The 25553-nt window shown below is 39.4% G+C and overlaps 1 protein-coding gene across 3 annotated transcripts; it reads right to left on the reverse strand.

The window, feature by feature from the left end:
- Nucleotides 1-1102: 1102 nt before the first annotated feature.
- Nucleotides 1103-24414, reverse strand: mroh1 (maestro heat-like repeat family member 1). 3 transcript variants are annotated; one of them, XM_081597177.1, is made up of 45 exons: nt 24250-24414; nt 23018-23122; nt 22729-22874; nt 21852-21983; nt 21589-21751; nt 20584-20682; nt 20238-20389; nt 19565-19705; nt 19387-19479; nt 18355-18433; nt 17892-18005; nt 17723-17796; nt 17155-17277; nt 16637-16747; nt 16404-16548; nt 15953-15993; nt 15483-15624; nt 15324-15376; nt 15095-15202; nt 14206-14325; nt 14003-14125; nt 13772-13918; nt 13105-13131; nt 11869-11991; nt 11680-11759; nt 10954-11095; nt 10749-10844; nt 10310-10414; nt 9965-10100; nt 9767-9879; nt 9244-9396; nt 9083-9139; nt 8273-8370; nt 7971-8136; nt 7644-7813; nt 6751-6888; nt 6448-6562; nt 6081-6227; nt 5942-6008; nt 5739-5860; nt 4596-4745; nt 4371-4505; nt 4071-4173; nt 3087-3152; nt 1103-3011 (listed from the first exon to the last, which is right to left on the reverse strand). In XM_081597177.1, exons 2-45 carry the CDS (start codon nt 23037-23039, stop codon nt 2935-2937), a joined length of 4914 nt encoding a protein of 1637 aa, XP_081453303.1. In that variant the 5' UTR covers nt 23040-23122; nt 24250-24414; the 3' UTR covers nt 1103-2934. The 3 variants fall into 3 exon arrangements, with proteins under 3 accessions (XP_081453303.1, XP_008430284.1, XP_008430285.1); XM_008432062.3 differs by having other exon boundaries at nt 15324-15382; nt 24250-24413; XM_008432063.3 differs by lacking the exon at nt 13105-13131 and having other exon boundaries at nt 15324-15382; nt 24250-24413.
- Between the last annotated feature and the right edge of the window lie 1139 nt (nt 24415-25553).

The raw sequence follows: 25553 nt of genomic DNA on the forward strand, positions 1-25553 counted from the left end.
GGGATGGCTGGATGGAGAAAGTGGTGCAGAGAAGGATGACCTCTTCTCGTGACGAACCAGCTGGCGCTCTCTGCCGACCCAGTCACAGACCACAGTTTGATGTTCAGTTTTGTCACACACTTGATTTAGAAGACTGTACCGAGTTTAGCATCAATCGACAACTTGCTGAATAAATCTGATAATGATGGATATGAAAGATGGAGAGCAGTATTTTTCCTTAAAATAAGTCATTTTATTAAAGGCAGAAGCTCCATCATGTCTTAAATCAGCTGAGTTCTTTGTGGAGTCATCTCACTAAATACAGATTAAGTGCTACTACTTAGGACAGCGGATGGTTTGTATGATTTCCACACAGAATAAAGAACAATTGGATAAAACTGTTGAAAATATTAAAATATCTCCATCTTAAAATGTGGCATTTTATTGAACGTCTGAATCTCTCACAGTCTTTGGTGTCAAGAAAAAGGAGCCTAGGCGTTTTGTTTGGAGTCGTAACGCTTTCACAGCACACAGCCTGGGTTTGCTTTAACTTCACACAGATGTCCAGAATCTTTTTGATTCAATGCAAGTTTAAATCAAGCTCATTTTTCCTCTGACATCAGAAACGAATGCAGATGTTTTGTATCAAGGTTGATATCCAGAGGCGGATCTACTGGGGTGGTAGATGCCACCACACTAACAGCAGATGGTCACCATTTGGCAATAGCGTTGCAATATTTAGCAGATTAAAGTCCATAGCGATGAAAAAAATCTTAACTTACAAAAGCATGCATCACTAATTCTTACCGATCAGCTTTATTCTACAAACTTCATGGAGGTATCATGAGGAAAGAACGTTGTAATACGATATTTATATTTTCATGTGCAATATGGGAAAGACAAGAACATGTCATTCAAGTAAAAAGGACATCACTGGATGTAGTGAACACATGAAAGAAAAAGGAGAATTTAACAGTTTTACAGTGTAATCCATTCATAGTTGTTCCCTATAATTCATGGTGACAATTAAAATAATGTGTTGATCTCTGCTGCTGCACCATTATTTCGGTGAAAATTTCAACAACAAAAAAAGACGAAACAGATAAACTCGGTTACACACTCGAATCTTTTAGCTCCTTTATTTTCAACACAATAAATGACATTGTCATCTCGCTCTTCTGTAGCACAAGAAAATAGACATCCACACATCAGCATATTTATTTATTTGAAATAGTACCATCGTTAGATACACCTCGCTAAACATTCAACATGTAGAAAAAAAACACAAAACAAAAAAATACAATTGATCTTAAAGCCTAGTGTTAAAAGTACTAAGACATCAGCCCCGGTTTCGAGAAAATTTGAGATGAAACATTCAAATCAACATTTGGCTTGCTGTCATTATGACAAGTTGGTGGTGTGGCAAACAAACAAACAAACGGAAATAGACTAAAATACCCTTCAGGTTTCACCACAGAGAAATCACCAAGAACAGGTAGAAACAATGAAAGCAGCAGCTGCTCCTCTAACTTGTAACCAATGGGATTCAACGGCAGCTTGCCAGGAAGCTCTCAGATCAGGGACTGCATGCCAGAGGTCAAAGTGCAACAGATAATTCAGAGGTATACTTTACAACAAACAATGTACTCCTCTCCATTCTAACACTTTAATTCATTTACTACCGGGAAGGAAAAAGTGTCTTAAATGAGAGAAAACTATTGGATTGGAAGTTATTTTGATTATTTCTACAGTTTTAATGTAGAAATAACAGACATTTGGTACAGGTGAGAGTATGGCTATGCTGGAATATTCTGCCTCTCCAAGCGGTTAACTAAAAGTTGCTAATAATTTGTTTTAACTGGTTCAGATGTAATGATCTAAAAATATGACCGAGTGTGCTTACGAGTTACGCAGATTGCTGGGAATTGTTTGTGAGCCGATTCCAAGAAATGTACGCAGAAAGTGGCAGTGTGGATTGAAACAGAATGTATCCAGATTGATGAGGCTGATTCTGGGAAACAAACCCAAGATGTCTCACAGGACTTTCAGATGTAGCGTTTTAAAAACATTTATTAATGCTGTGGGGCATGAATATACCACAGGGCATGAAACTAAAAGCATTCATTCAACATCTTGCTGGCCCGACATGTCTGTTCTAAACAAACCCGTTGTATATATAATGTATAACAAGCAAAAACATGCTAGTTATCAAAAAAGCAGCCATTGATTAGCTGCTGTTTAGTTATTGCTGGATAATACAATAGCTACTGAAAATGAACCACTGAGCAGAAATGCAATAAATCAATTTAATTCTGAATCGTGCATCTGTTGTACTTCTGCAGAGCGACGATGTGATGACAACAATAAGCTACAAGCCAAATTGATGCTAAAGTATCATCTGCAAACAAATACCACTTGCATGACGATGTAATATTGAAAGATACTACATAAAATATTCATTTTTGAACACATTCACCTTTGCAATAACTTCATATTGTATATATTTCAGTGTTAGGAACACAATGTATTTCTGGTATTACCACACTGAACAGTAAACACTATAAACACAGTTGTTGGTCGCTAAAATAAATTTTATACATCACGTCTTTCAAGTATCGGAATGAAACAAAAGAAACTGCTGATTCTCAACTGAATGTGCATTTTTTTGTTAGTTTTTTTACGACGGTGAGTTTTCTCTCTTCATAAGTTGATATAATTATATAAATAAGACTGGTTATTTGCTCTCTTCTGTCTTGTTCCAGTTTGGTTTCAATAGATGTTGAGATCAATTATAAGGATTGCTTTATATAAAGGCTACACATTTTACGGCGTGCAGGTTGTTTTTTTTTTTTATTTTGTTTTCTTTATTAAATGCATTACTCAGATCTAGTTGACCACTGCAGACTTTTTTTTTTTAAAACCTCTCAGTCTTTTCCACAGCTGATTGTCCAGGTGTCAGTGGAAGTGTCCCATAGCTTCAGCTGCCTTTACCCTCACCACAGGATCCGGATCCTGCAGCAGCACCACTAAACCTGTACGCACAGACACAATGAACCTGTGAGCCTTTAAATCAACCCTTTGACTTAAAAGGTAGCTGCTGAACTCACCTTTGGAGATGGTGCCCATGTTGAGGTGAGAGAGGTGCTCCTGCTGAATGTTCCCCAGGAGGAACCCTAATGGTGGAAATGGACCAGAATAATGGTTTTAATTAAACTGATACGCATCAGCGGATGTTTGTCAAGAGCCTTTTGCCAAAATTCTGTTTCCTCAGAGAATTAGAAATATATAAAGATGAATAAAAGTAAGGATATTGGGAAGGAAAAGTTCTGTCATGGTCATGTTATGAGCTACTTCATAATGGGAGAAACAGGGGGGAGGACTGACATGACGAAAACCAGCTGGTTGTTAAATTCTGTATACAAGCACTTGAATGGAAAGGTGAGTGGAAGGAAAAAGTGTGGTAGAGTTTTTAGCCTTCATGACATTTTCTAGCATAGGTTCCACTGATGAGTGCTTCTTTATACTGAATCTCCTGAAACTTTGAGACTTTCGCAGGAAACCTGCAGACAGACATGTTTCACCATCAGGCCCCATAAACTGCTTACAAATACAAAATGACAGCATGAAATTGAAGGAGAAAATCAGTGCAAGAGATTGAGAGGAAACTGTGGATGAAACAGGAATGGTCACGTCACCCATTTTGCAGTATTTCAAATATTTAAAACAAAAATACGAATCAATAATTATTGATAGACTGTTTTAAAACACTTAAATTGTGATACGTTTTTTGGCCATGTCATCTGGCAACAGAAACATGAAATCCCTGTGCTGGACTGGTCTGCAAACTCTACTCATCTAAAACCCAGAAGGAATGTAATCTACGAAATATCCTAATTTTCTGAAGCCGACTTTGGGGTTTTCATCTACTGCAAGCCACAACCATCAGCATTTGAAAACAGAAATGATTTATTTTCTCGATGATATTCTGTTTAACTGACATGCATAGGCATTTCCCTCATGAACAAAAACTGAATTAGGTTTGTTTCATTGTTAGGAACTAATGTTTACAGCAATGCAGAAAGCTGCTGTACCTATAAACATGGCCGCTGCAGCTCTGACTTCAGGCCAGTTGCTCTTGAAGAACTGGATGACGGAGATGTGGTAGAAGTTCAGCATGCCGGGAAAGTCCTGAATCTACAAGCAACAAAATCAGCACTGATCACAACAAACATACCGTCTGCTGGTACAACAACGTCATAACAATGATTCCTTTAGAGCAACTCAAGAGAACATTCTAAAAAAAGATTTTAACGCTTCGATGTCTTGTTTTTTTTTTTTTACAAACAGAGAAGCAAATATTTCTAAATAAAAGCGTCCGAAACCCGTCTCACCAGGTACTTTGTGAGATCGTTGATGAACTCTCCGTAGTGCAAACTCTTGTCCTCGTGCAGGTGGTTCTGGAACATGGCTGTGATCTGCTCCGATCCGACGACGGGAGCACACACTCGCATCGCATATTTACACGCCTGAAAAATTCAACATCGATTTGCAGCCGAGGAGATTCGTGAACGAAAAGGTTAAAGCGGCAGCTTAAACCGTTTCGTGTCCTCCTGTACCTTCACCACTTGAGCGTTTGGGTCCACCAGGTGCAACAGCAAGCTGACCAGGACATTGTGGATCTGGTCTTTGAAAACCTGCTCTCCTGAGCCGAACTTGGACAGGTTGCCCATTAGGAGGATGGAAGCACAGCGGATGTCGTCGTTGTCCTGCACAAACACGCGGCCAGATGGATCCGTTAAGATCGTGAGCCTCAATGTGGAGCTGAGACCTGCTCAGGTCTGAAAAACGTCAGCTGACAAAGGTGATAATCCAGCAGAAAATACACATCATTAGGGCAGGAGAACGAAATGATATCTTAAAATAAAGATCTAAAGTATGACCAATGTTTAGTGCTCATTAGGCACTAATGGGCACTATTACTTTATTAATTACTTATTACTTTATTAATAAGTAATAAATTATTACTTATTATATCAGTAATAATTTATATAATTACTGATATACATTTGTTATAAAAGTATTACTGATTGCACTTTAAAATGAGGTAATTTTATGTTATTAAAGATAAAGTTTTATCAGTAATGATTTCTTGGTTAATGTCAAGTTGTCATAAAGACATTTTGAATAATGTCAACTTTGTATTAAAAGTGTCATAATTTACTGAATGACGCTTCATGACAGTCATAAATATTCATGACGGCTAATTAATGTTCATGACCGTGTCATGTCAGTCTTATTCACTCCCCTTCAAATAAAGTGTTACCAAAAAGGATGCTGTTGAGTAAAAAGAAGCAAAACAATAATACGGCTACAGCACTGGTAATAACAGAAATAAATGTTGACAATTATGTTAAACAGGATTGTTTTAAAAATATTTATGCAAAGAATGAGGCAAATGTCCAAAATTAATGAGTAATTTTAATAAAGTAAGAAAGGGAAGCCAAAGGAATTTTTATTTTTAAGGATAATAATGTTTGTCCTTTAATTCATGTCTGATATGGATTAATATAAACCTAAACTGACTGGGACAGGAGCAATGCCTGCATATGGGTGAGAATGACCTCATTAGTTTTTAAAATGATTTTATTATCTTTCAAAAGGGGAAAGATAAAAAAAAAAATAAATAAAAAAATAAAAATCACACGGCTAACTGATTAATTTTTTAGAACAATATTTCATAAAGTGTTTTATCAACTTACACTTTCTAAGAAGGGTCTAATCTTCATGAAGATGTAGACCACCAGTAAGTGGACGTTGTTCTTGTCCAGGTGAAGAAGAACTTTACTCAGTCCGGACATGGCCTCCAGGGTAATCAGTTTACCTGAGAAAAACCATAAATAACCAGTCAGTTTCCAATCAAACGTAAAACAAAACATTCCTGAAGCCAAACTTCTTCGCTCACCTGGATCGTCTTTCTCCTCCATTCCTGAGCTCATGGCTGCAAGCAGCTCCTTGGCGTATTTATTCACCTGACAGGAGAGAGCGACGCGTTAGGCTACAGCCACCTCGGCGTGCCAACGCTGGCCTGGTTGACCTTTCACCTTTTCTGGCGATCCCACTGCTATGTTGCCGAGTCCTCGCACAGCCAGCATGCGAACGGTGCAGCAGGGATCCGAAATCCTCTCCATCATGTTGTTCATCAGGACGTCTATCAGCAACAGCTCAGTCGCCACGTGATGGTTCAGCAGCTGGACGCAGGAAACGAGCCGGAGGGAAAAATAACAAACGCAAACTTCATCTGTTACTGAACAAAAGTGATCAGCGCTTCCTGCGACGCAATTGTCCGTCTTTAGTTAAATCGTTTCTTTGTCAGCCAAGTCATCAAAGCTTACATCAGCAGAAAGCATCGGCGTTAAAAGTTGGCGTGCGTGTTGGCGAACTGGAGGTGATTTTCAAACAGTTTCTCACCTCGGAAAAGAAAGCAGTGACGGTGATCCTCTGGCACTCGTAGATGTTGTTGAGTGACGGACAGAGACACTCTACGATCGCAGGCAGTCTGGGACCAGCATGCTTCGCCATTGCTCTATAAACAAGACAAACAACCAAAAGTACAAGCCAGTACAGAATACAGAGAGGAAAAATGACCTAATTTCACATTTGCATCCTCTGTTCATAATAAATGGTCTAAATATAAATATTGAACTTCTGTGTAGCTTAGATTTATTCAGATTTATTTTTTATTGGTCAGCTAGCTTTTGTTTCTGTGTTTACCTTGCTAGTAGCGTTACCCCGGTAACGTGTGTATTCAGCTCCTTCATTGCGTCCCAGGCATTGTCTTCATCGAGTCGTTTCATCACCTCATCCAGCTGAGCTCGGGCCAACAGGATCCTCAGAGCCTCGGCTGCAACCCTGCAACACAAAATATATCTTCACTAAAGTAAAACAACCCGTCTGCAGCCAGTGGCTCCACAGCACCGTGTTCCTATTTAGCCCCAACGGCGGCGCTGAATAACTTCGACCAAACAATACACGGAAATAAACGAGGATTATTGATAATTATGAGGGAACTGTAAAAGGCCTCTTTCATGTTTTCTGTTTTTATGGAGTATCTGCATAGGCTATTCACAGCAGTATGATAATATTACAAGAATCTTTGCTCTAAAATATGCTTTATTTCACAAAAAACGCATTTTATCCCGTTTTTTGTGAAAAGATTTGTCGTTTTTCTTTGATTTTAAAACCAAAACCTAATTAAAACCAAGTAAAACCTTTATTAAATTCTACCAAATGTGAAAGAATTTTATATGAAAGAGAATGACTTTTACATTGGTAGTGCCATTGATAATGTTAGAGGAAAATGAGTGAATGAATTGAAATTAAAATTATCTAGTGAATTTCCAACTTAGCATGTGAAGAAATAGGAAAGGGTAGGTGGAGAGGTTGGTAAGAAATGTTCATTTAATGGGTGGTTTTTTGGCAAAAAAAAAAAAGTGATGGGGGGAAAAAAACTAAACTTTATTTCACAATGAACAAATTTACTACTGTAAATATGTATAAAAATAGGAAGGCTGGTTTACCTCCATCTCTAGACAAGTAAAATGGCTCTTTGGATTTTTAAAGGCCATTTTAAAGTACATAAATAAAAACAATCCAGAGCTACGTACCCTGCTACATGCAGGGAGCCAGAGTGTTTATGGTTGCTGTCTTTGGGTGGCATGACTCCGACGCTCGCTCCCAGTCTGACGGTGAGGCAGGAGAAGAGCTGCGGGAACAGGCTGACCGCTGGCTCCTGAGACTGACCGTTCAACAGCAGCTCCTTTAGGCCGCACGTCATCTGGACACATAAACACGCGTCGATGCATCACCGCTGTCTTCCACACATAAAGTTGACTATTTTACTCTAGACTAGATTTAATTTCACACCACACAATCTGCTTTAGACTTTATAACAATCAGCACTGGGATATTTCCAAACTGGACGTCCCACTTACTGCCAGTGGCTGATTGGTGGCCACTTTAGTCATGCCTCCCCTCATCATCGACTCCTTCTTGTCAACGTAGGGTGCTGTGATGACAAGCTTCTCCATCACCATCTCCATGATCCGATTGGCTACGATGGGATCCGCTCCCATCGCCATCCACATCTCGCTGGTCCAGCTGAGGAAGCAGAAACATTTAGCACCAACAAATAAAAAAAAATAATAAAAGGGTGAAACAAATACAAATAAAACATGAGTATTTAGAAGAATGAAGAAGTTTGATGAAGCATTTTACTGCAGGTGGTTTTGTGTACCTGTCATATGGAAGAGGTTGGTTAACTAGAGTGTTGATGACAGTCTGCAGATGCTGAGAAGCCAGGATCAGTACAGTCTGTCCCACTGCTACTCTCACCTTTAAATATAAAAATAAAACAAGCAAAGTGCTATATTATATATATATATTATATTCTTCCAATCCAGAAAAGGAATTAGATTTATTTATATTTATCTAGCAACCGTGAACAGGAGTGTCTAGTTTATTTATTTTGGATCAATATTATTACATTATTTTTCTTTTGCTCTTTCCTTTGGTTTGTTATTTTTGTTTACATTTCCTTTTAATTCACGTAAAGCACTTTGAATTGCCTTGGTGTTGAATATGTGCTATATAAATAAAATTACCTTACATCATAGAAAACACAAAAAGTACAAAGTCATCAACAACTGAAACCTTGCATTTTGCCAAGTGCCGTCATTTCACATCAAAATGTTGGCCAGTGTTTCATTTATTGTGGCTGAATAGCAAATCTAAACAGGTGGGCAAAATATATCAATATAACTACAAATTAAACTGTTATAATAGGAATAAATGGGGGTCTGTGCATTTGATGAGTTCTTAATAATATTGGACTTTCTTCACACATTAATGCAATTTGGCAAAATACAGATAAAACTGCTTAAAATTCGTTGATAAAATAATAAAACACGACTGTTTTCTTGAAAGCTCTAATTATGTGTCCATCTAGACCACAGAGTCTCGAAAGACACATAAAATGTTAGGCGAACCAGATGTGGAAACAAACAAAGCAAGTGCATAAAAACATAAATGTAACACACGTTAGTACCTGCTCCTCTGTAATGCTTTGGAGGCGCACATGCAGAACCTCCAACATTTCTGGGACCTGCAGAGCCAGCACACACACGCCACGCGTTACGTCACCTCACGACGTTAGACGTCAGCGGCCCTAACCTGGCCGAGCGTTTGTGTGTGTTCCCGTGTGTTTACCAGATCTTGTAATCCGGCTCCCCGGTTTTTCAGCAGAGTGTTCAAGATGACGGACGAAGATCTGCAGCAGTTGGCCTGACTGTCGACCAGCCCTTCAAACAACATGAAGACCAGCGTCGTCAGCTGCTGCTGAGGCAGACGCTTACTCATCACCTGACACACACAGGAGAGCATGCAGTTACACACGGCTGAGCTTTTCAGGTTCAGAATACACTTAGCAGGAATATTAAACTGACGTTGTGAAGAGGACATGCTGATATGTTTGTTACTGCAGGAAAATGTCAACACTTTATTCCATTAAGATCCCAAAATTCAATGTATGTGTTCAACATAATTAAGAGGACAAAAAAAAAAGCACAAGAAAGTACATAATTTTTCTTTCATCCCTGTAAATTAAACCTAGTGCAACCAATTGCTTTAAGCTACAGTTCAAATAAATAATATTAACACAGTAACACAGAACTATTTACTATTCCCGTTTTTAATTAACTGCATGGCACAACAACACTGCATCCACATTCACCTTTGTGAGATCTGAACAGGTCTTGTAAAGCACCGAATGGTCCGGGTTCTCCAGAGCTTCTTTCAGAGGCAGCAGACCTTCAACGCCTTCATCTCTATAGTCCAAGGAGAATCCTAGGAAAAATATATATATATTACAGTGCAAATACCTGAAGCCTCTGTAAAAACCGTCAAGTATCATAAGGGTGAGCGTGGGTACCTTCGTATCGCAGCTGTATAGAAAGCAGCGTGTAAATGCAGTCGACAGCCGCGGTGCGTACAGCCAGCAGAGGGTCAGAGCAGCGGGGAGACAGCCGGCCCAACAGAGCTCCCAGGTTGTGGAAAGACACCATGCACTGCAGACAATGGGACGCACAAACAAGCAAAATGAAACAGCTTTTAGTTCAACCAAAGGGAAACAACGTAAGAGTCAAATTTTAAAATCACATAAACGTGTGGGCTGTGCAATAAAAAGAAGCCTAAAGAAATGGCAGATCAGTCAAGACTTGATCATTATGGAGTTTAAAGATGCATGTGGCCCTCTGTGTGACGTGTTGATGTGCACCTTGACGGTCAGGCTCTCCAGGTAGTAAGCCAGCAGGTTAGAGGTGGCTGTAATGGCCCTCTCCCTCTCATGGTCGTGTACAGAGCCAAGCCACGACTCAATGTGCTGCAAAGGATGAAAACAAAACGTTTGGCTCTGAAGGCAAAATTAACACACAAAAACAACACAACGCAAACTTTAAACACATGCAAAACAACACAACGCAAACTTTAAACACATGCATGAACACAAAAGAAGGATGATATATCATTCACTTCACTGACTGGCCAAAAGTAAAGAGATATTTTCCCTTCTTTTTGCAACTGTATTGTCTAAACAAGGAAAACCACCAGAGATTCAGCCAATCAAGTTCAAAACAGAACAGCAACACGCCAGGGGCATGAATACATAAAGACGAAGCTGCAGTGATGATCTCATAAGAACAAACATCAGGCTTCACCTTAAAGATTCCCTGCAAGCCATCCGGACTGGGATCCCTGGCCAGCATGCTCCTCAGAAGCTCCTGCAAAGCAGCCAGTGTGTCTTTGTACAAAACCTAGAGGGATGAGACAAGAGCGTTTTTATGTTTTATTTTAAAAATAACACATAAAGTGACTGAGACAGGCCAATATCAACCTAAGCAGTGCATTTCATCTGTGAGTCACCTTTCTCTGCTTGGGGTCGAGGATCTCCTCGTCTTTAGTTTTCTCTGGAGTGTGTGTGTCGGGCGGCAGGGAGAGCACGCCGTTTACACACACCTTGAGCAAGTCAAAGCTCTCGTTCTCACTTAGCGGAGGGTCCAGGGACCTGAAGCACTCGCAGTTAAAGATTAAACTCCGGAAGAAAGCAAGAGCAAACACCTCCGGGCGATATGGCGACATTAGATCATGAAGGATCCGAAATTGCTGACAACGGAGAGAGATTGAGGGATCATCCGGGAGACAAAAATCTATGAATTTAGTTTTATTCTTCTCCTCAGACATTTCCGTTTTATTTTCCTCCTTTGGCTCGTACAGAAGGGAGGAAATGATTACTGGTTTTAATAAACAACATGACAATAATATATTAGTGTAATATAGTTACTATTAATGTTTCAGAGCAACATTACCATGAAAGCCGCATGGTGTGACACATTGTGTCAGTGGTGCAGATATGACCAGCATTGGGAATGCCCTTTGTTTTATGCAGAATTACTGTAATAAAATCAGGATTTTACAAAAATATTTTTTATTTTACCATATGGCAAACAACAACAGCAACAGTTAAGGCCATTTACACATCTAAAATGTTAAACAGCCCGTTTAACATTTTAGAAAACGTGGATCATCGTTCAAACGTATTTCTGCAACACGACACGGTAAACGCAACGGCTTCAGAGAAATAAAGGATACATGAGGTTGGCACAGGTTGTCATCACCAGGGGGCGTACCGGAGTCTTTAACGAGTCAGACGGCTCTGACTTGATAAAATCCTGATCCGTGAAATCAGAAGGCAGGAATAAAAAATAAATAAATAAAGGTAAATATTACAGTAATTTCAATGAAACTACAAGTTAGATGGTAAGTGGTAATAATACTGACCAGCATGACGGTGATGAGCTCCTGCTTGCGGGAGAAGATGTAGCCTTGATTCTTCACACATCTGCTGATGGCTTTGGCTATGAGCCCAACACTCTGGATCAAACTGAGCTTCATAGTCAGGTCCTGAACCAAGTCAAAGACCGACAAAAACAACAAGCACAGGAATCACACAACTACTCCAGCAGACTGACTTTTATTAATAGTGAACGCAACCGTAAGAGCAAAGCACCCAGCAAAGCAATCACTTTAATCAATCTAAAAATGCTGTTGTAGATTGATCCTCCATGCCCAAAGATGGAGAGAAATCTGAAATCATCGTTGCAGAATTAGAAGTGATTTCTAAAAACAGGAGATTTATTGCAGGCTCCCCGTCTAAAAAAAAAAACAAGCATCGGATGAGCCTAAAGCCTCGGAGAAATGAAAAGTTAAGAAATCACAAGAGCATTTCACACTGAGGGTGAGTCACTGATGAGTAATTTAAGAGCAGTCCACCTTTAAGCAACTACCAAGAAAAAAGGAAGAGCAGGATCAAGGAAGAAATGTAGATATTTATGAAATAAGGTTAAGAATGGCATGAGATATGTGGGAATGTAGGTTTCTATTGAAGCAATAATAAATGTAAAAAAAATACATATTTAAACAAAGTATTGTTGTTTGATTTGTCGATATGGCTTTGACTGCGTTTAGCTCCAATCGTAAGATTATCGTTAGCTTTAGGGTTTGTAAACATCGTCTTATTAGAGCTTATTATCACAACAGATCACAATTACTATCATGATTTTACAAAAGAAAATGTTCAAAGTGATGATTAATGATAGAATAACTGGCTATTTCCTTTGTACATGATCTAAAGTGGAGACACGGTATCTTCTACATTTAATTTAGTAAAATTTTAATAACAATGAAGACCTTTGTCACTCCACTGACACCTGGTGTCAAAAAAAATAAATAGATGTACATAAAGTTCACATGATGTGAATGCATGCCTCTAATTATCATCAGGTCTATAACCACACACGGTTTAGTTAATCAATAATTAATCAAAAATGTGTTTACTGTGGACCTTTCACAAATATTAAAGCAAGGTCAGCAAAAGCTTAAAGGAAATGCGATTGTTTCATTCAGATCAAGCTGACTTTAGAGCTGTCAGGCAAGGATTTAGCAAAATTACCCAGAGAGGAAAAGATGAAACAAACAGAAGAAACAAAACAAAACCCTTTAACCCTGAAACTATACCTTTGTCTCTACTTTAATCCCAAGAACCTGCATAAAAAGAGGTGACAACGTAATGAGGTCATGTACAAATTCTCAACAAATTCTATGCATTTCAGGCTGAAAGGTGACATGATCAGAAATAACCCAAAGTGTGACGGGAGAAGTGATAAACAGCACAAAAAACCAAACTGTTACCACCTTTATAAACTGTTCATGACATCTTATGCTGAATAAACACACAACAAGAGAAGTATTAAATGAACGATGGCATGCCTAGTTGTGGTGGGAAGGAAAAAGGGACTTGAAATATCTGTCCAATCAGAAGCTAAATGTTGATCTGAATCATATTATGATGCTGGTCAGATGTTGCAGGCCAGCTCCAGGTTTTTTTCCCATGAATGCAAAACTAGTCACTAAATGTGTGCTGCATTTATTACAAGTATGTTACGAAATTATGTATAAACATAAATCTTTATCTAAACAACCAGCAGCTTGCTGTGAACCGTCACTTCAGTTCAGCAGCACAGAAGTGACCTGCAGTACTTCCCACAATAAAGAGGACCTTAGACAAAGCCACTGTTCACTCATAATAAATATTACTGTCATCACAGTGAGGAACTTATCCGAATTATCTGCACAGACGGTTGGTTTTGCAATCGCTGCCTCTTTTTCCCAGCATGCTCCGTACCTTGGTGTTGAAGTGTTTACTGATGCAACGTAAGATGTCCTGATCGATGCGGTTGAGAATCTTCTCTGGAGGCGCGTTCAGCGCCACGTGGCCGTAGCACAGGATTAATGTGCTCTTCACCTTCTCCACCTCAACTTCATTACGCTCCTGTGGCAAGAGAGCGGACGGTAAAACTTTTTGCAGGAACCTGGACAAAACAGTTCCCATTTGAGGGGGTTTCACGGTTTGTACTTTGAGCAGGTTGAAGATGCTCGGCGACTTTTTGAAAGCGTCCGATTTGCCAAACTCATCAAGCTTGGCCAACGTTCCTTCTAAATGGCTGTTGGCACACAGACCGACACCCATCGCCACCCCCTGAGGATGGAAAGTTGAAAGTTAGACAGATGTAAAACAGAAATTAATGATGGATATAACTTGTTTTGTGTTTCAATTACCTCTCTTTCAATTGCGTCATTGTGTCGCGCTACGAGGAGGACTTCCTGTAGTTGCTTCTTCACAACCTCCTTATTAAAACACTGCTGGAGAGTCACTCCGATGCATCGGTACAGGAAGCTCTACGAGAGAAGGAAGGGATTTGTTTTCTACTCTTTATTAGACAGTTTTACATCCCTTATAAATGTTGAAGCCTTGATACTTATGAGTTTGCAGTCATAGACGTTAACATATTTTGTACCACACCCTGTAAAATACAAATATGCAATCTTAACAAATCTTTCATAAACATCTAGGTTATAGAACTTCAATACTTTGTCTAGTGACCCTTTAATATCATTTTACTAATTATGTAGTGAGTTCAGAGACTTTATTGGAAATCTTATAAGCCTTAACTTTTGACTTTTATAATACGTTTACTATGTGGCATGTCAGTATCTTCTCCAAAACGGGAAGTTAATAAAACCCAAATTCAAACAGCGTATCTGAAGATTAGAGCAAGTCAACTTCAAGGCTTTTTAAGACCTTTAATATCACCTTGAATGATATTTAAGACAGAAACAGAAAAAGCAAAAGAGGGGACAATCAGGGGAACTTGCATTACAATCAAGCATAGCAAAAACTGTGAACCCGGTGTTGGGCCCACAATAAAGATGAAAATGCTAGCTAGCTAGCTAGCAAGGGTATATTAGCAGAAAGTTATCCTCGAGCCATAGAACGCAATGAAGATTTTGTGTGCGACTCAAACGTTTTTGTCTGACAGAAAAGTTGTGTGAGAGAGAAAAAAAAAAGATATTAAATTGTCCTGCCACAACAAAATTTAACGCCAACTTGTATTTCAAGGCCTTCATTTTAGACACATGAAAATAAAGCTTATTACACACACAATACCTTCTCCTCCAGGGCGTTGTTGTATGTCGAGAGGTATCTTGTTGCTTCAGCAGCAAACTGACAAACCCACTTGTCATCTTCAATCGATGTCAGGGTATGAGACAAGAGCTGGGGGAAATTTCAAACAACAATATTTCAGACAGCTAAATATCGATTCTGCCAACATCTAGTCACACGCAAAAGGCTAATAATTATTGGCAGAAGTTCACATTCTTCTGTTATTACTCACCTCAAGTAGTTTCTCATCCCACTTCTTCTTATCCAGACTCTTTGCTGTTGACTCTGATTCTGATAATAACACAAGCCAGGTAAAGTGTGATCATACAAAATGAAAACCTGCACACTTTACTACAATCTAATCAAATGAAAAAATTAACAGTTTCCGCACCCTCTAGCAGCGAAAGCAGAGGAGGAATTTCCTTCTCCCAGACCGTTTCTGTTTTGGGGTGAATGTTGGTGCTGAGGATCTGTAGGAGCGAGAGCGACGGCGGTCCATGGCCTCTGCTATTAAAAGGAAACGCTGCGTTGACCTAGAACATAGCGACACCGTTCTGTAAAAATAGTTTCAAAAAATCTATAGCTGGAGGCCTAAACAGGCTAGGAGAAAATAAAATAAACATCAGACATCACAGAGAAGTCAGTCATGATATCCTGCAGGATGTAACTAAGACTTAGTCAGAAAGACAAATATGTACTGCAATTAATTTTCCCCCATTCAATCACAATCTGTTCCTGATACTTAATAATTAGTTTTCTACAGCCTCTATTTTACACTCTACATGCTGAGAAGAAACATATGCAAATCCTTCTTTTAGCATATGAGCTTATGGCTCATTTGTAATGTGCAAATTGACTTACCAGCAGTCTGATCATTAGAGTTTGAGGAGATGGGAGATTAACTGGTGGCGAGGATAAAAAGAGAAGAATGTGTGAACGTGAAATTCATCAGAAGAACAAGACAAACTGTAAGAAACACTTTTTTCAGTTTGAAGATTTACTTTGCACATTTTACACCTACATTAAATGAGCAGACAAAATGTATTTCACAGCACCGATATCAAAGTATATCAAGAAATTATGGTCTGAAAATTGCAAAGATTTTCCTCAGCAAAAGTTAATAATCTGTTCTTTTTTTTCAAAATGACTAGAAATAAATATTAAAGATAAGACAACTGTAAATAACATTGTTTTAGAAGCAGTATAAATAATTGTTGCTTTTCTGATTAAATAACAGCACACATTCATCACACTGTCAGAGTGTGATAACAGTGTAATTTGTTATACTGATCAGTAAAAACAGCATACTAACCCTCCTGTGTAAAATCAATCTTGAAGCTGGGCTCCTGGTTGCTTTTTTTCTTGTTCCCCAACACGATGAGACTCTTGCAGAGAGGAGTTGTGGCATTGCTGAGCTGTGAAGGCGTCAGGTAGTACAGCAACTTGGGCCAAAGTACCTTCAAACCAAAGAACATAAAAGTAAATTCACGAATATCAGGATTCATTATCCATGAACAGATCAGACAGAGACATTTAGACATTTACGTCAGCGAGGCGGCCGACAGTGGTGGTGAGGAGATGGAGGGTGCTGTCACACATCGTCCTTAGTGCCTCATTGGTCACCTCCTCTGGATCGCTGGTTGCTCTTTGGTGGGACTTTGACACACAGAGGAGCAAATTTTCATAGGAATACATTTTACTTTCATAAAAAGCGCAAAAAGATATAAAGAAGCAACTTTTGTCTAGACATTGTTAATTAGTTAACTTCAGGAGCCATTAAACAACTTTAATCTTAGCAGGACCATTAAGCTGATTAGGTACATTTTTATCTCCTGCCATCTGCAGATCTCATATATGCTTCACTAATGAGTCTGTTGCTTTATTTTACTGAGAGTGTCTGCTTGTAAATCTGCCGTCTTCGTTTTTGTGCCAAATCAGCTTTGGTGGAACATGATCCACCACACAATTCTTTAGATTAATTATTTAGTCGGACCCATTAAATCCCACTCAAAACAAAAGTGAAAAGCTGGAACAGATGTTTCAAGTTTTGCTTTGTTTTTTACCTGGTATGTGTCGTGCAGAGCACAGTTTTGAACTATGAATCGGACCAGTAATTCCCCTCCCTCTAATTCCAGGTAGCCATGATGGGCCATGGCGCTGATCACCTGGACCACACGCTTCTTCACCTGCGAAACAGACGAATCCAGATACTCAGATACAAGGCAATATGCAGCATTGGAAATACTGTTTTTATCTAAATCATTGTCAAAATTTCAAACTTTTGCCACCTTCGGCCCTTTTTGAAAAACGTAAGAACAAAAGTTCATTCTGAACTGAATATTTCTACAATCATCATTGATAGACTGATCTTTATCCATCTATATCAGAGTTTATATGGAGTTTTATCTTCCATATTAAGAAAAGTTTAAAAGCAGTGTGATTGGCGCAAATTAGATCTAACATGTTTGTTGTGCCAACTATGAAAACACAGTCTACAAAATATTTTTCCATACTTATGCACACATGGAAAACTCTTCAAACTCCATATTTTTCCATCTTGCATAAGAACCCTGACCAAAAGAAAAAAGGACAGAATAAAATGAATCTCTCTTTGCACTGTTATGACGTTACCTTGTTGCTGTGGTCTGCCATCGGCTGTCTAATGCTGGCCAGAATCAGAAGCTTTTTGCTCTCCATTGTAGAAGCTGCAACAAGCATCCACATAAGAAGTGAAGGTATTCATAAAAGCTTTGTTAAAAAAAATGAAATTTGTGGCGTGTTGTTGCAGCATTTTCCTTACAGGAGGAGTTTATGAGGTGACGAAGCACAGCCAGGGAGCCCATCCTGCTGCGCTCGTTGCTATTCTCCAAACGCTGCAGAACGTACATGACCAGCCGGTCGGGAAAAGAGTTGGCTAGTGGGAGAGGAACAAGCAAAGGAATAAAACACAGAGATGGACAAAGTTGACAAAAAAGTAAACATATTAATAAAATAAATAACTAAATAGAAAGAGTTCAAGCCAGAAAAAAAACAAGTTAGTAAGTGAAATGGGAGAAGTTGTGGAGCAACTTTCACAGTTAACGAGATCATGTGGAGGAGACAGAGCCAACACACTAATGCATGATCTCATTACTGCACTTGTGACTCCATAGAGCTACATCAGATAGATCAGCCGGTTGGATGGGATTTAAACTTTGCCATATAGATACTGTGGTCACCCTTCACATTTTACTACATATATAGAAATAAAACAGAACCAGTACCGAGCAAGCTGAAGCAACGCAAGACTTCGTTGTGGTTCTTGACAGTAGGAGGGTCGCTGTAATCTACAGGAGCAGAAACCTGCAGGAGACGAAGGAAAAGTTACACTGATTTCTGACGTGATCATAACTAATTTAATGCAAACAGTGTAACTTGATTTGAACGTGTGAACTTAAAGATGGACTAATTTTAGATTTAATTGTTTTGTAAAGTGCCTATACCAATCACAACCCATTCTAATTTTTCTTTAAGAATTATAATAAAAGAACAATTTTGAGCTTTTATTCCTGCCGTCCTGCTGTGAAAGTTCACTTATTCTTTAAATTAGCAAGGAGGCTTCGCTTAGAGTGAGACTGTAATGACTGTAGTGTCCTATGACTTTATATAAAAAAACAGATTATACATTTTTTTTCTTGATTTAAGTATTACTGTCTTATAGTCTCAAAGAACTAAGTTGTGTTTTTGTTGACGTGTTTCAGAAAATTCCTTTTAAATATCTTGTTATATTTCAATGCATAATTTGACTTCATCTTCAAACACGCCTGAAATGAATACATCAACCTTCAAGTCTGTGTCACTTATTAATAACTTGCATGTTGTAATGTATTGTCATCGTAACCCAGAGCTTATATACGGTTCAGGCACTGATCTGACAAAGATTTGATTATTGAGTTACAAAACCAGGTAATAAAGCTACAAATTCAATGACAAATTATCTCTTCAGTGATGATGTGAACAAGAAAAGAAGCCGTGACAAACCCCTTTTTTTTTTTTTTTTACTTCTTATCAAACAATTTTGCTTTGCTGACAAAAAGCAAAAAAAAAAAAGGTACTTTTACAATATTTACAGATTTTCTGCATGTCCAGTCATTCGTGGTAAATGTCTGCAATAAGCATTATTCAAGTGCTGTCAAAGTCCAGGAAACCACATGACTATGACTACAGTGACACAACCAGTGACACAACAAAAGGCAACGATCAGGATCACTCAAACTGGAGTCGCGGCGCCTAACCTAGCGTTGACGTGGCTTTACCTGCTGATGCAGAGCCAAGAGGAGCCCGTCCAGCTGCGTCTCCAGGACTCTGCTGCCCATGTTGACCGACGCTTCCAGGACTTGGCACAAGCTCTGTTCGGACCAAAGGGAAAACTCTTAGCTTCAAGCTAACTTGTTGTAGTCAACAACCTGACTGTTTCGGACCGTTTGTCCTCACCTTACTGATGACGTAGTGCTCTGTGTTTTTCTTGTACAGGGACACGATGGCGGGGATGATTCTGGGGAGCTGCTCCTCCAGTTTATCACTGGCCATCAGGTGACACATGGAGCCCACCGCTTCACCCACTGTTAGCCTCAGCTGGAGGACACACAAAGACAGGCAGGATACGAGGGGACAGATGAGACAGACTACACATTCGCCGCTCAGCAAGGGAGGAAATCAGAAGAGAGTACCAGGATAACAGCTAACTTTATTTACAAGTTAAATAAAGCAAATGAAAAATCACGATAGCACTGGGACACGTCTTCAAGTCACCAGTTAATAAAAAAACTACTGACCGAAAAAAAACTAAAGTTATGAAGAAAAGAGAAAACTTGTGTCACTCTGAGCATCTGGTCGACTGTCAGGAAGTCTCTAAATGGAACCAACATCGACTTCAATTAAGGAGAACAGTGGAGGGGCTGTTACTCAGCAGAATTCCTTAATGCAGACTCATTACAAACAGAGGATTCTTGTGTTTCTTTGGGACTTTTACTTCGCTACAGAATAAAAATCTTCTTAATCACACCCCAAATATACAACGTTATGCTACCTATAGGTTGGGTTTGTAGGCTGATGTATTTTATGTAATCTTGTTCAACTGTCTGTATTGATCTGGAGTATCCTTTACCTTGGACTCCCTGCTTTGTAACCAGTTATTGAAGAGAATGTCAAAAGCTGCGTAGATTTCACCGGAGAATGTGTCTTTTCTGACTGTGGGATCTGGAGCTTTGTCCAGGTTGGCCAGGTACTCCAGGATGCTGTCACTGAAATGAGACAGCGCTGCCAGGAGAGCAGGAGAGAGAGCGACAAGCACGAAACAGAGGAAGAGGAGGAGGAAACGCAGAGTTTACTTATCCTGAAGGTGTCACTTTGTGTCCCATCATTATTATTCAGAACATCAGAGAACAAATGTTTGAGGTTCTTAGTCAGTTCTTCTAAGATGAGATGTGAACGGCGTGGTGGGAGGTTCTTACCGGATGAAAATACCCACTTCATGTTGTCCTGTTTGGCCATGGCCAGCATTGGCAACATGGTTCCCAAGATGGCATTCAGGAATGGCACCATTCCATAAACTAGAAAATTGAAATATTGAGAAATTAAAAGAATAAAACCACTGAAAATAATATTTTTTACAGCACAGGAATGAGTTCTATTTGGGACTTTGCAAGAACGTTTTTGGAGGAAACAACAAAGACTTCCTACAAGTTTCTCATGATAGTTGTTGTGAAATGTTAGAGGATTAGAAATAACGTCTCTGTTCTAGGAGAGCATATATTGACTCCGATTGATAAAACTGTTCAATAAATACATAGAACATAATTTGACAGACTGAGGACTCGCAACACAATCCTCTAAACACAACTTTTGTGTTTAGAGGACTCGCAACACAATCCTCTAAACACAACTTTTGTGTTTAGAGGATTTACCCTGATGGAATTACCCATAATTCCATCAGTCTGCACAAGTCGGTGACAGGCGTCAGGAAGAGTTGGCACAAAGTAATAGTTAGAGCAGCGTTTCTCAACCCTGGTCCTCACCGCCCCCCTGTGCTGCATGTTTTAGGTATTTCCCTTCTGCCACACAACTGAATTGTATCTCTTGGTGATTAACAGGCTTCTGCTGTACTTGACGGTCATGCAATCATCTGAATCAGCTGTTCTGGAATAGAGGCACATCTAAAACATGCAGAGCAGGGAGGCGCTGAGAAACACCGAGTTAGAGAGTTTGACGTTTTCAGCTGACGTTTTCTTGTCAGTGGAACTGGCTCATTCTAGTAAAAATCTAAACGGTGGGAACGTTTCTGAGCAGGTTAAACAGGTTCCTGTTCTTCTCCTAACAGTCACTCAATGCTTTAATGCTTTCCTGCCAGAGCTGTGACTTCCTGGTCAGTGGCTGGCGAGTTGGCTCACGTGAGCCACTCTTGTGGTGGTTACCTCACCAGAGACTGAAATGTTTCTTCCCCCTTTCATGTGTCTCACCGTTTGAGTCAGAGAGGTTGGCCAGTGTTTGAACCACGAAGAAGTGAGGTAGGACCCCTGGCTGGAACTTGCTCAGTATCTCCTCCATGATGTCGTTGATGTGTTTGTTCCCCACGGCAACCAAGATGTTACTGGCCGCCTGCTGCCAGTCAGGAACGACATCCTTAAGCAACCAAGAGGGCGTGATAAGAGCAAAACATTATTATCAGTCTGTGGATGTTATTTATTTTGGGTAAATAAAAATACATTAGCAGCCATTTCACCTTGGATCTGGTCATTTCCTCTGAAGCCAGGGAGATGATGCTTTTTATTCGGGGAGCACTGATCTCCTCTATCCTGCAGCCAACAATCAGCTCAATGGTCTGAAGAACCACAACTCTGTGACTCACTACCAGCTGCAAGAGGAAAACCGAGGGAGAGCAGATTATGAGGAAAGCATAAAAAATATGTGAAGATTCCCAGAAATATATTTGCAATACAGAGTGTGTCGGGTAAAATGTCTTCCTCTGCTTTGCGTGTCGCATCGCGCATGTCATCTTAAACTTCCTGATTGCAATGTCACAGTGAGCCAAAGATGGGGAGATCGATGGCTGTGGTGGTGTGATAAGATGGATCGGTATTATACAGTCATGAGCCGAGTCAGAGCCCTGGACTAAGTAAAAAATAAGCTGAATCTATTGACGTTTCATATTTGAACCTCAAACATTACGGTTAAACTTGATGTGTTCAGTTGTGTTAGAAACAAAAGGCTGAATTAAAACCTGCGGACCAATAAAATGATACATGTTACATCAAATAACTATCTATAGTTATTTTTCACTATAGAGTGAAAAATAACTATAGATATTTTTCACTCTATAGTTTATCTTTTGATGCTGTTTTCAAGATTACATAGTGAAACCCCTGGTGCTTCTGAAGCAGCTTTGACACAGTTTCATTTCCTCATTTATAGGTCACCAGGTGTCTCAAAAGCAAACATCAGCATCAACCAATTTGCAGAAGTTTAGATAAAAAAAATAAAAAAAATCAACATTCTCCAAAAGAAAAGTTTTAGAAGTTGTCCAGCTCCATCTCATTTAATTTACGCCTAATGATTGGAACAAAATTTCAAGACAAACACTGAATATCCTGAAGTTTTACCTTGGGATGCTTCAGGAGGTAGTCCTGGCACATGGCCAGCACTCGGTCTGGCTGCTGTTTTCCCAGAGTCAACATAGACTTTCTGACCTGATCCTGGACCTCAGAGTCCTTATCATTGGCTGCATCGAGCAGAGCCAGAGTCACCTCTATGGATAACAAAAAAAACAGCAGAAGAAACGAATATGTCAGGCGGACTTGTACTTACATGTAAATGAGAACGGAAAACTTAAGTCAGAACATTTAAATTTAAAACGTTGTGACAAAGAAAGACTTTAGCATGAAAACGTACGTTCTATGTCTGTGTCGTCCATGGTAGCCGTCAAGAAGACAGGCTTCCTGAAACCAGTGAGCGAAGCTGGACACTTTCTGCTGGGGACAGACGAGAAGAGGCTCCCTGGAGCAGAGAAACAAAATGCAAACTACCATTAATGCATGGAGAGATTGTTGGCAAGAATTACAGCTTCATCAATCAGTCTATTCAAGGCTACCAGAATCCTGGTTTTCTTAGTTCATTCTAGTTTTTCCTCCAATAGATTACAGCACAAAAGAGAAAAACAAATCTGCTGTACCTTTTTTCATAAAGAAAGTTGTTCTGAATCAAACAGAAAGAAAAAGGAATAAAAAATCATCCCCGTACATGCATCGGACCGCTTCCCTAACCTTGCTTCTATGAAATGCAAACAGTGCTTTTAAATATATTCAGTAGGTTGATGCTTTCACTGACTTTGAATGGAGGAAGTTCATGTCACCAATCAGAGCCGAACAAGAGAAAACTAACTAATTCTGATCTCTGGTTTATAAATATGTGGCTGCCAACTTCATAAAGATGCACCAAACATCCCTTTTCACATCAAAAACGGGTTTATAGCTTTGGCTTTATATAAACAATAATTTCCTAAAGCTTGTTCACATAGTTATTTTTTTAAAATTAGTTTGCAAAACTAGAAAAGACATCAGCAAATAAGTAATGTCTTATTAGTTGTGCTAAAATGCATGTAAACCAAGTTATTACTAAAGCGGACAGGCAAACTGTGCAGCTTCTAATGATTAGAGCTCACACAGCAGGTAATGCTTCCATATGACAAACCTGCGTGGCAGCTTACACACACTTTAAATACTGAACAATGAGTGGAAACGGCCATTACAGTTTAACTGTACTTATCTAAAAAAACAAAAATAATCGCAGATGTCACACGAGTTTTCTCTCAAAATTCATTCAAAATTCTTATAAATTAAGACAAGCAGCTCCGATATAGTTGCTGGAGCTGAAACACTATATGACATTAGAGGACAAAAATACTCTGCACTCCTATGTCAGAAATATAGTATTTTGTGGTAAAAAAAAATGTTGTTAAAGAGACAGTTTTAAATTACTAGGACAGTAAAGGTGCTGCAGTAAACCCACTGACAGGTTAGCACACTAGCCTAGCAGCTGCTGCTACGGAAGAGAAGCTAGCCGTTTCCTCAAAAGGAGGCGGACAACCAGAGACAATGAGGCTAATTTACACAGAACCCACTCACCGAGAGAGCGTCCCCAAAGCGAATCACGTCCTGACACAAGGTCAAATCTTAGCCTTGGCTTGACCGTCCGTCACGGTGTGCGTAGCGAGTACGTGTTTGCAGGTGTAAACACGCCTGGTCATGTGCTTCTTGTCAGCAGGAAAGCAAGAGGCTGACCGGGGGGCGTTCCCTCCACCCAGCACTAAGACATACTGCTGCTACTGCTGCTTTCTGTGATGAAATGAATCATTCTTGTGAAATATAACATGTTACTGCATTTGTCTTTTATCAGAGAATAGTCCAGATGCATTAACAGCACTGCGTTAAAACCATCTGTTGTTATGAATACAGATTAGCTGTTCCAATTCTTTGTTCTTTATTTGTTTTTGTGACTGCATATTTAATATTGGGACATAAATAGAACAATTGTGAAAAATACACTTGAAAATATTAAAAACAACTGTCGTCTTGTTTTTCTCCAATTCAAACTTTAACTTATTGGAAATAAAAAAAAAAAAATTCTGACAGAGCAAAGATACTAAAAGTCATTCAAGACAAAAGGTGGATGTAAGCCACCTTTTGTTTAAACCAGAAACAGTGATTGCTACATCATTTTTCAATGAGTCATTTAACTGTTTGACTCAGCTGAACGAAATCCACTCCCTCCAAGGCAAACACTCCCAAGATCTTAAAACAAACACTGGACAAAAAGCTTTAAAGATTCTGTCATCTTCAATGTGTGTTGAATGACGGTGCAGCAATTTGAAATCATTTGACAATTGTGCAACATCACATGCAAACTACAGCATGACAGGAAATCTGGATCAGCCTAGATAGGCTCTCATTTCCCTCTTTAATTTTCAGTCACTAATATTCAGTTAAAAGACGTGTTGATCTTAAAAATGCTCAAAACAAACTGCCGTTTGTCACATAAGTACAAACAACAGTCAGAACCCGTACCTCCCACAAGTAGACGGAGTTCCCTCTTCACTGGAGGGAACCCTAACATACAGACATCAAGATGGGAGGCAAAAAGTATGCCCACTCCTTCTCTGCGCCTCTCACCATGGTCAACTCATCAGAACCTGATCCAAAGTTCTCAGGCTCCACTTACTCAGTGGAAGATGCGATGGTGGGATTGAGGAGGTCTTCGAAGTACTCTGCCCAAGTCATTCTCAAAGGTCTCAGCTGCTTCCAGGGTCCCACAGACCAAAAAGACCTGATAGAGCTCTATTTTCAGCTTGACAGCATCCATTACTTCTGGTGCCCATCAGCTGATTCTAGGGTTGCTCCTAAAACAGGTACTGACAACCTTGTGGCCACAA

This window comes from Poecilia reticulata, chromosome 16, assembly GCF_904066995.2.
Source record: "Poecilia reticulata chromosome 16, P_reticulata-male-v2, whole genome shotgun sequence".
In the NCBI taxonomy this organism is placed as follows: domain Eukaryota; kingdom Metazoa; phylum Chordata; class Actinopteri; order Cyprinodontiformes; family Poeciliidae; genus Poecilia; species Poecilia reticulata.